This window comes from Silurus aristotelis, assembly GCF_946808225.1.
Source record: "Silurus aristotelis genome assembly, chromosome: 17".
In the NCBI taxonomy this organism is placed as follows: domain Eukaryota; kingdom Metazoa; phylum Chordata; class Actinopteri; order Siluriformes; family Siluridae; genus Silurus; species Silurus aristotelis.
The window spans coordinates 25,041,303-25,053,802 of NC_139590.1; the positions used below are offsets into that span (position 1 = coordinate 25,041,303).

The following is a 12,500-nucleotide window of genomic DNA, read 5'->3' on the forward strand; positions in this document are numbered from 1 at the left end:
AAAAAAAGAATTGTTTTTCTATCAATTCGTTTTCTTCATTTTTAGAATGATCTGAAGCGTTTTTGGCCTTTACAGCGCGCGCGCTGAGGAAGAGCCCGTGTCCGTGTAACGGAGGGGCAGTTTTTTTTCTAGAATACATTAAGATGGAGCCACAGGAAAGATGAAAGCTTCAGCTGATTATGGGAGGTGAAGATCTGAGCGGTGATGCTGGATGTAAAAATGAAGTGATGAAGAGCAGCAGATTGCAGTGAAAAGATTGATGCTGCTCTCTGTCCTTTTTTACTTGAACTAAAAGAACATCAGCGCGTGACTCATTTTTTTCTTTTCTTTTCTTTTCCTTTTTTATTTACGTTTACACCTGAGACACACGCACGCGCGCGCGCGTACTCTCTCTCTCTCTCTCTCTCTCTCTCTCTCTCTCTCTCTCTCTCTCTCTCTCACACACACACACACACACACACACAGCGTAAATCTCCGCGCGCTCCGCTCCGGTACGTGATGCGTGGGATGTAATGTGGTGTGGTGGTCGCGCGGAACATTCTTCACCCCCTTTTTCCCTCCCGCTCCGTGAAGAAGACTGGCGTTCGGCGCGTGCAGAATGGCGCGGTTCACAGACGAGCCGCCGGCCCGGTACGGCGGAGGTGGAGGTGGCAGTGCGGTGGCGCATGCGCATGCGCACGGGCAGGGCGGCGCGGCGCGCGGAGCCAGCAGGCAGGGCGGCCCACCAGGAGCGCAGCGCGTGTATAAGCAGTCCATGGCCCAGCGCGCGCGCACCATGGCCCTTTACAACCCCATCCCGGTGCGACAGAACTGCCTCACCGTCAACCGCTCCCTATTCATCTTCAGCGAAGACAACTTCGTGAGAAAATACGCCAAAAAGATCACCGAGTGGCCATATCCTTTCATTCCAGGTCCACCGCAATCACGACCCCCTGCGACCTCACTGTGATTAGAGAGAAAGTGCTCAGGTCACCTCCACACGGTTGGTCAGGGAAGATGGACGCTGATTGGGTTGTGCTGCTTTACTACAGCAGCTCCAGTCCACGCCCTGGTCTCAGTGTGGGGGAGTGAAGTGAAATCATCTTAATCACAATTTGTGGCTTTTTATTAACTATGATTAGTGTGTGTGTGTGTGTGTGTGTGTGTGCGTGCGTGCGTGCGTGCCGGGGGGGGGGGGGGGGGTGGGTGTCGTGTGTGCGTGCCTGTGCGTGTGCGGATGTGTGTGTGCGTGCCTGTGCGTGTGCGGATGTGTGTGTCTGGTGCTGTTCCTCGACTTGCTGATGTCAGCATGTGCAATCTGTTACTCGGGTCGAAACGAGTCGGGGTGGGGTGGGGTGTGGGTCAGTCTGATGCAGGCACCATTTCCTCTCTCTTTCCTTCTTCAAAAGCCTTCAAGGGGAAACTCTGTGTGTTTGTGCGTGTGTGTGTGTGTGTGTGTGCGTGTGCGCGCGCGCGCGTGTCTGTATAATAGTGAATTGAAGGCTCCAGTGAAAGCTGGTCTCTTCTTTCTGATGTGAGTTGTTTGCTGATCCTGCTCGAGTGAGATCAGTGTGATTGTGCTGTTTGTTTCAGAGTGTGTGAGGATTTTTCACAGTTTTCAGAGCTGCACTGTGGAAGCTGCTGGATTTTCGATGACTAAGCAAGTACTAAAGCTGTCGCATGACTAATACTTAATACTTATTTACGGATGGATTTTTTAAAATAAAGAAAAAGAACGAGTTTAAAGTGGTGTAGAGACCCAGACTTGTAGAGAGTTTGTGCTGAAAGTCAAACTTTCTGATCTTCAGTTTGATGTGTTTTATATATTACAATATATTTCTTAGTAATCATCTTGTGTGTTAAAACTAACTGCATTGTAAATCTTTTTGTAAATTAACAGGTTTCATCAATTAAGTAATGTTATAGACGGTGATACAGTAATGTTATAGACGGTGATACAGTAATGTTATAGATGGTGATACAGTAATGCTTTATACAGTGATACAGTAATGTTATAGACGGTGATACAGTAATGTTATAGACGGTAATACAGTAATGCTTTATACAGTGATACAGTAATGTTATAGACGGTGATACAGTAATGCTTTATACAGTGATACAGTAATGTTATAGACGGTGATACAGTAATGCTTTATACAGTGATACAGTAATGTTATAGACGGTGATACAGTAATGCTTTATACAGTGATACAGTAATGTTAGACGGTGATACAGTAATGCTTTATACAGTGATACAGTAATGTTATAGACGGTGATACAGTAATGTTATAGACGGTGATACAGTAATGTTATAGATGGTGATACAGTAATGCTTTATACAGTGATACAGTAATGTTATAGACGGTGATACAGTAATGCTTTATACAGTGATACAGTAATGTTAGACGGTGATACAGTAATGCTTTATACAGTGATACAGTAATGTTATAGACGGTGATACAGTAATGCTTTATACAGTGATACAGTAATGTTATAGACGGTGATACAGTAATCTTATAGACGGTGGTACGGTAATGTTATAGACGGTGATACAGTAATGTTATAGATGGTGATACAGTAATGTTATAGACGGTGATACAGTAATGCTTTATACAGTGATACAGTAATGTTATAGACGGTGATACAGTAATGTTATAGATGGTGATACAGTAATGTTATAGACGGTGATACAGTAATGTTATAGACGGTGGTACGGTAATGTTATAGACGGTGATACAGTAATGTTATAGATGGTGATACAGTAATGTTATAGACGGTGATACAGTAATGCTTTATACAGTGATACAGTAATGTTATAGACGGTGATACAGTAATGTTATAGATGGTGATACAGTAATGTTATAGAAGGTGATACAGTAATGCTTTATACAGTGATACAGTAATGTTATAGACGGTGATACAGTAATGCTTTATACAGTGATACAGTAATGTTATAGACGGTGATACAGTAATGCTTTATACAGTGATACAGTAATGTTATAGACGGTGATACAGTAATGTTATAGACGGTGGTACGGTAATGTTATAGACGGTGATACAGTAATGTTATAGATGGTGATACAGTAATGTTATAGACGGTGATACAGTAATGCTTTATACAGTGATACAGTAATGTTATAGACGGTGATACAGTAATGTTATAGATGGTGATACAGTAATGTTATAGACGGTGATACAGTAATGTTATAGACGGTGGTACGGTAATGTTATAGACGGTGATACAGTAATGTTATAGATGGTGATACAGTAATGTTATAGACGGTGATACAGTAATGCTTTATACAGTGATACAGTAATGTTATAGACGGTGATACAGTAATGTTATAGATGGTGATACAGTAATGTTATAGACGGTGATACAGTAATGCTTTATACAGTGATACAGTAATGTTATAGACGGTGATACAGTAATGCTTTATACAGTGATACAGTAATGTTATAGACGGTGATACAGTAATGCTTTATACAGTGATACAGTAATGTTATAGACGGTGATACAGTAATGTTATAGACGGTGGTACGGTAATGTTATAGACGGTGATACAGTAATGTTATAGACGGTGGTACGGTAATGTTATAGACGGTGATACAGTAATGTTATAGAATGTGATACAGCAATGTTATAGAGTGTGATACAGTAATGTTCTAGACGGTGATACAGTAATGCTTTATACAGTGATACAGTAATGTTATAGACGGTGATACAGTAATGTTATAGACGGTGATACAGTAATGTTATAGACGGTGGTACGGTAATGTTATAGACGGTGATACAGTAATGTTATAGAATGTGATACAGCAATGTTATAGAGTGTGATACAGTAATGTTCTAGACGGTGATACAGTAATGCTTTATACAGTGATACAGTAATGTTATAGACGGTGATACAGTAATGTTATAGACAGTGATACAGTAATGTTATAGACGGTGATACAGTAATGCTTTACATGGTTATACAGTAATGCTATAGACGGTGATACAGTAATGCTTTACATGGTTATACAGTAATGTTATAGACGGTGATACAGTAATGTTATAGACGGTGATACAGTAATGTTATAGATGGTGATACAGTAATGTTATAAAATGTGATACAGTAATGTTATAGATGGTGATACAATAATTTTATAGACGGTAATACAGTAACGCTTTACATAGTGATACAGTAATGTTATAGAATGTGATACAGCAATGTTATAGAGTGTAATACAGTAATGCTTTATACAGTGATACAGTAATGTTATAGACGGTGATACAGTAATGTTATAGACGGTGATACAGTAATGCTTTACATGGTTATACAGTAATGTTATAGACGGTGATACAGTAATGTTATAGACGGTGATACAGTAATGTTATAAAATGTGATACAGTAATGTTATAGATGGTGATACAATAATTTTATAGATTTAAAATAAAGAAAAAGAACGAGTTTAAAGTGGTGTAGAGACCCAGACTTGTAGAGAGTTTGTGCTGAAAGTCAAACTTTCTGATCTTCAGTTTGATGTGTTTTATATATTACAATATATTTCTTAGTAATCATCTTGTGTGTTAAAACTAACTGCATTGTAAATCTTTTTGTAAATTAACAGGTTTCGTCAATTAAGTAATGATATAGACGGTGATACAGTAATGTTATAGACGGTGATACAGTAATGTTATAGACGGTGATACAGTAATGTTATAGACGGTGATACAGTAATGTTATAGATGGTGATACAGTAATGCTTTATACAGTGATACAGTAATGTTATAGACAGTGATACAGTAATGCTTTATACAGTGATACAGTAATGTTATAGACGGTGATACAGTAATGCTTTATACAGTGATACAGTAATGTTATAGACGGTGATACAGTAATGCTTTATACAGTGATACAGTAATGTTATAGACGGTGATACAGTAATGTTATAGACGGTGGTACGGTAATGTTATAGACGGTGATACAGTAATGTTATAGATGGTGATACAGTAATGTTATAGACGGTGATACAGTAATGCTTTATACAGTGATACAGTAATGTTATAGACGGTGATACAGTAATGTTATAGATGGTGATACAGTAATGTTATAGACGGTGATACAGTAATGCTTTATACAGTGATACAGTAATGTTATAGACGGTGATACAGTAATGCTTTATACAGTGATACAGTAATGTTATAGACGGTGATACAGTAATGCTTTATACAGTGATACAGTAATGTTATAGACGGTGATACAGTAATGTTATAGACGGTGGTACGGTAATGTTATAGACGGTGATACAGTAATGTTATAGACGGTGATACAGTAATGTTATAGACGGTGGTACGGTAATGTTATAGACGGTGATACAGTAATGTTATAGAATGTGATACAGCAATGTTATAGAGTGTGATACAGTAATGTTCTAGACGGTGATACAGTAATGCTTTATACAGTGATACAGTAATGTTATAGACGGTGATACAGTAATGTTATAGACGGTGATACAGTAATGTTATAGACGGTGGTACGGTAATGTTATAGACGGTGATACAGTAATGTTATAGAATGTGATACAGCAATGTTATAGAGTGTGATACAGTAATGTTCTAGACGGTGATACAGTAATGCTTTATACAGTGATACAGTAATGTTATAGACGGTGATACAGTAATGTTATAGACGGTGATACAGTAATGTTATAGACGGTGATACAGTAATGCTTTATACAGTGATACAGTAATGTTATAGACAGTGATACAGTAATGCTTTATACAGTGATACAGTAATGTTATAGACGGTGATACAGTAATGCTTTATACAGTGATACAGTAATGTTATAGACGGTGATACAGTAATGCTTTATACAGTGATACAGTAATGTTATAGACGGTGATACAGTAATGTTATAGACGGTGGTACGGTAATGTTATAGACGGTGATACAGTAATGTTATAGATGGTGATACAGTAATGTTATAGACGGTGATACAGTAATGCTTTATACAGTGATACAGTAATGTTATAGACGGTGATACAGTAATGTTATAGATGGTGATACAGTAATGTTATAGACGGTGATACAGTAATGCTTTATACAGTGATACAGTAATGTTATAGACGGTGATACAGTAATGCTTTATACAGTGATACAGTAATGTTATAGACGGTGATACAGTAATGCTTTATACAGTGATACAGTAATGTTATAGACGGTGATACAGTAATGTTATAGACGGTGGTACGGTAATGTTATAGACGGTGATACAGTAATGTTATAGACGGTGATACGGTAATGTTATAGACGGTGGTACGGTAATGTTATAGACGGTGATACAGTAATGTTATAGAATGTAATACAGCAATGTTATAGAGTGTGATACAGTAATGTTCTAGACGGTGATACAGTAATGCTTTATACAGTGATACAGTAATGTTATAGACGGTGATACAGTAATGTTATAGACAGTGATACAGTAATGTTATAGACGGTGGTACGGTAATGTTATAGACGGTGATACAGTAATGTTATAGAATGTGATACAGCAATGTTATAGAGTGTGATACAGTAATGTTCTAGACGGTGATACAGTAATGCTTTATACAGTGATACAGTAATGTTATAGACGGTGATACAGTAATGTTATAGACAGTGATACAGTAATGTTATAGACGGTGATACAGTAATGCTTTACATGGTTATACAGTAATGCTATAGACGGTGATACAGTAATGCTTTACATGGTTATACAGTAATGTTATAGACGGTGATACAGTAATGTTATAGACGGTGATACAGTAATGTTATAGATGGTGATACAGTAATGTTATAAAATGTGATACAGTAATGTTATAGATGGTGATACAATAATTTTATAGATGGTAATACAGTAACGCTTTACATAGTGATACAGTAATGTTATAGAATGTGATACAGCAATGTTATAGAGTGTGATACAGTAATGTTCTAGACGGTGATACAGTGATGCTTTATACAGTGATACAGTAATGTTATAGACGGTGATACAGTAATGTTCTAGACGGTGATACAGTAATGCTTTACATGGTTATACAGTAATGTTATAGACGGTGATACAGTAATGTTATAGACGGTGATACAGTAATGTTATAAAATGTGATACAGTAATGTTATAGATGGTGATACAATAATTTTATAGATGGTAATACAGTAACGCTTTACATAGTGATACAGTAATGTTATAGATGGTGATACAGTAATGTTATAGACAGTGATACAGTAATGTTATAGACAGTGATACAGTAATCTTATAGATGGTGATACAGTAATGTTATAGATACTGATACAGTAACGCTATAGACAGTGATACAGTAATGTTATAGACAGTAATACAGTAATGTTATAGACGGTGATACAGTAATGTTATAGATACTGATACAGTAATGTTATAGATACTGATACAGTAATGTTATAGACGGTGATACAGTGGTGTTATAGACAGTGATATAGTGATGTTATAGACGGTCATACAGTAATGTTATAGACAGTGATACAGTAATGTTATCGACGGTGATACAGCAATGTTATAGACGGTGGTACGGTAATGTTATAGACGGTGATACAGTAATGTTATAGAATGTGATACAGCAATGTTATAGAGTGTGATACAGTAATGTTCTAGACGGTGATACAGTAATGCTTTATACAGTGATACAGTAATGTTATAGACGGTGATACAGTAATGTTATAGACAGTGATACAGTGATGTTATAGACGGTGATACAGTAATGCTTTACATGGTTATACAGTAATGCTATAGACGGTGATACAGTAATGCTTTACATGGTTATACAGTAATGTTTTAGACGGTGATACAGTAATGTTATAGACGGTGATACAGTAATGTTATAGATGGTGATACAGTAATGTTATAAAATGTGATAGTCATGTTATAGATGGTGATACAATAATTTTATAGATGGTAATACAGTAACGCTTTACATAGTGATACAGTAATGTTATAGAATGTGATACAGCAATGTTATAGAGTGTGATACAGTAATGTTCTAGACGGTGATACAGTGATGCTTTATACAGTGATACAGTAATGTTATAGACGGTGATACAGTAATGTTCTAGACGGTGATACAGTAATGCTTTACATGGTTATACAGTAATGTTATAGACGGTGATACAGTAATGTTATAGACGGTGATACAGTAATGTTATAAAATGTGATACAGTAATGTTATAGATGGTGATACAATAATTTTATAGATGGTAATACAGTAACGCTTTACATACTGATACAGTAATGTTATAGATGGTGATACAGTAATGTTATAGACAGTGATACAGTAATCTTATAGATGGTGATACAGTAATGTTATAGATACTGATACAGTAACGCTATAGACAGTGATACAGTAATGTTATAGACAGTAATACAGTAATGTTATAGACGGTGATACAGTAATGTTATAGATACTGATACAGTAATGTTATAGATACTGATACAGTAATGTTATAGACGGTGATACAGTGGTGTTATAGACAGTGATATAGTGATGTTATAGACGGTCATACAGTAATGTTATAGACAGTGATACAGTAATGTTATCGACGGTGATACAGCAATGTTATAGACGGTGATACAGTAATGCTTTACACAGTGATACAGTAATGTTGTAGACAGTGATACAGTAATCTTATAGATGGTGATACAGTAATCTTATAGATGGTGATACAGTAATCTTATAGATGGTGAGACAGTAATGTTATAGACGGTGAGACAGTAATGTTATAGACAGTGATATAGTAATGATATAGACAGTGATACAGTAATGATATAAATGGTGATACAGTAATCTTATAGATGGTGATACAGTAATATTACAGACAATGATACAGTATTGCTTTATACAATGATACAGTAACGCTATAGACAGTGCTACAGTAATGTTATAGACAGTGATACAGTAACGCTATAGATGGTGATACAGTAATGTTATAGTCAGTAATACAGCAATGCTATAGATGGTGATGGAGCAATGTTATAGATGGTGATACAGTAACGCTATAGACAGCGATACAGTAATGTTATAGACGGTGATACAGTAATGTTTTAGACGGTGATACAGTAGTTTTATAGACAGTGATACATGAATGTTATAAATACCAATACAGTAACACTATAGACAGTGATAGAGTAATGATATAGATTGTGATACAGTAATGCTTTATACAGTGAAACAGTAATGTTACAGACAGTGTTACAGTTGTGTTATAGACAGTGATGTTATAGACGGTGATTCAGTATTGCTTTACACTGTAATACAGTAATGTTATAGACGGTGATACAGTAATGCTTAACATGGTGATACAGTAATGTTATAGACGGTGATACAGTAATCTTATAGACGGTGATACAGGAATGCTTAACACGGTGATACAGTAATGTTATAGACGGTGATTCAGTATTGCTTTACACTGTAATACAGTAATGTTATAGATGGTGATACAGTAATGCTTAACACGGTGATACAGTAATGTTATAGACGGTGATACAGTAATCTTATAGACGGTGATACATGAATGCTTAACACGGTGATACAGTAATGTTATAGACGGTGATACAGTAATGTTATAGATGGTGATACAATAATACTATAGACGGTGATACAGTAATGTTATAGAATGTGATACATTTATGTTATAGACGGTGATACAGTAATCTTATAGACGGTGATACAGTAATCTTATAGATGGTGATACAGTAATGTTATAGACGGTGATACAGTAATGTTATAGACGGTGATACCGTAATGATATAGATGGTGATACAGTAATCTTATAGACGGTGATACAGTAATGTTATAGACGGTGATACAGTAATGTTTTATACAGTGATACAGTAATGTTATAGACGGTGATACAGTAATGTTATAGACGGTGATACAGTAATGTTATAGATACTGATACAGTAATGTTATAGATGGTGATACAGTAATGTTATAGACGGTGATACAGTAATGATATAGACGGTGATACGGTAATGTTATAGATGGTGATACGGTAATGTTATACACGGTGATACGGTAATGTTATACACGGTGATACGGTAATGTTATAGACGGTGATACGGTAATGTTATAAACGGTGATACGGCAATGTTATAGACGGTGATACGGCAATGTTATAGACGGTGATACGGTAATGTTATAGACGGTGGTACGGTAATGTTATAGACGGTGGTACGGTAATGTTATAGACGGTGATACGGTAATGTTATAGACGGTGATACGGTAATGTTATAGACGGTGATAAAGTAATGTTATAGACGGTGATACAGTAATGTTATAAACGGTGATACAGTAATGTTATAAACGGTGATACAGCAATGTTATAGACGGTGATACAGTAATGTTATAGACGGTGATACAGTAATGTTATAAACGGTGATACAGCAATGTTATAGACGGTGATACAGCAATGTTATAGACGGTGATACAGTAATGTTATACACGGTGATACAGTAATGTTATACACGGTGATACAGTAATGTTATAGACGGTGATACAGTAATGTTATAGATGGTGATACAGTAATGTTATACACGGTGATACAGTAATGTTATACACGGTGATACAGTAATGTTATAGATGGTGATACAGTAATGTTATAGACGGTGATACAGTAATGTTATAGACGGTGATACAGTAATGTTATAGACGGTGATACAGTAATGTTATAGACGGTGATACAGTAATGTTATAGACGGTGATACAGTAATGCTTTATACAGTGATACAGTAATGTTATACACGGTGATACAGTAATGTTATACACGGTGATACAGTAATGTTATACACGGTGATACAGTAATGTTATAGATGGTGATACAGTAATGTTATAGACGGTGATACAGTAATGTTATAGACGGTGATACAGTAATGTTATAGACGGTGATACAGTAATGCTTTATACAGTGATACAGTAATGTTATACACGGTGATACAGTAATGTTATAGATGGTGATACAGTAATGTTATAGACGGTGATACAGTAATGTTATAGATGGTGATACAGTAATGTTATAGACGGTGATACAGTAATGTTATAGATGGTGATACAGCAATGTTATAGATGTTGATACATTCCTGTGATACAGTAATATTTCTTTTCACAAGTTTTGATGTGTGCTCTTTAGAGCACAAAAGAACACTTAACTGTAAAAATACAGTGGTTTCTGAATGAGTGAAGTTGATACATGTTTTAGATTTTAGAAGTGTGATATATGATATCTGTTGCCTGGTGACTGAGAGAATGTCGGTTTCTCTGAGTGGTTCGAGGCTCTTATCTATTAAAACAAAAATACCATTGGTGTGTGGCAGAGATCCAACTTAATCAATAGTCTACAGGGACCTTTAATAGACTTTTAACATTGGTTATGGGTATACACACACACACACACACACACACACACACACACACACACACACACACACACACATACACACACTATTTCAACTGCTTCATAATAAATGGTTAATGTTTAACTAGCTGTTAATGTAAAGGCTGTTGTGTTATCGTGATTCTGTTATGGATTTTTTCTAAAGGATTTTTTTCAAAATAAATCCAAACTATGAAAGAACAAGAATATGTAGTGAACAAAAACATGTTAAACGCCCAATATTTACACTTTATATTTTTGATTGTCTAAAGTAGCTTTATATACATACGTATATATACATTTATATGCATACGTGTGTGTGTGTGTGTGTGTGTGTGTGTGTTATATACACACACACACACACACACACACACACACACACACACACACACGTATGCACATAAATGTATATATTCGTGCTTCTCTGCAGAAGTTCTGATGAGTCCTGATTTGAAAAGAAAAAGTCGGCTTGTGGTTTCATTGGTTTTGCTGCAGGATTATTTTGCACACTTGGTTCTTAATTAATGTGGTAGAATTGCACACGTGAACACCAGAGGGAGACATGAGATACCAGAGATCTGAGAAATGTCCAGTCTATGATTTAAATCCATCTGCAGAATTTCAATGACTTAAACTCTTTTCTTTTAGCTTCTTTCTTTGCTCATGTCCTCCTGCTGATCCAGGACACTTTGTGTCTTTAAAATGATTATAATTTTCTTGAACTGGATAATTATTATTCTTGTTGCTAACATGAAGTTTCTTGATGGGTTACAGTTATCTCTGCTTTCTGGTTTGTTCCTTTAATAAAGAATAAATTAAAGTCCTTACAGGTGGTAGATCAGATCCACCCTCATCCTAATCCACAACACAGAGAAAAACTACAAGACCTGCTTTTCCCAGTCACAGGGACGAATTTACAGTATACCTGATGTGTGAGTAGTGGCAATATTTCTAAGTGTAAGTGATGAATCCACGTGATGAAATCTGTTCACTCGGCACATTTCCTGATTCAGACTTTTCCAGATCTTGAGAAAAATGTAAACTAGAGCTCTATAAATAATTGTGGAGAACAGCCTAATCAGAAACACAACCAATAAT

General features: G+C 36.0%; 2 protein-coding genes across 2 annotated transcripts in view; both read left to right on the forward strand.

The window, feature by feature from the left end:
* The window catches only part of ier2a (immediate early response 2a), a 61,708-nt gene that overhangs the window by 25,629 nt on the left and 23,579 nt on the right, over positions 1–12,500 (forward strand). The gene's annotated exons all lie outside the window — the stretch shown is intronic.
* Positions 1–12,500, forward strand: part of cacna1aa (calcium channel, voltage-dependent, P/Q type, alpha 1A subunit, a) — a 115,311-nt gene that overhangs the window by 954 nt on the left and 101,857 nt on the right. Inside the window, exon 1 of the mRNA XM_083566262.1 lies at positions 1–893. This exon is cut by the window's left edge and continues 954 nt beyond it. Coding sequence (XP_083422388.1) covers positions 599–893 — 295 coding nt within the window. The 5' untranslated portion in view covers positions 1–598. The remainder of the gene's footprint in view (positions 894–12,500) is intronic.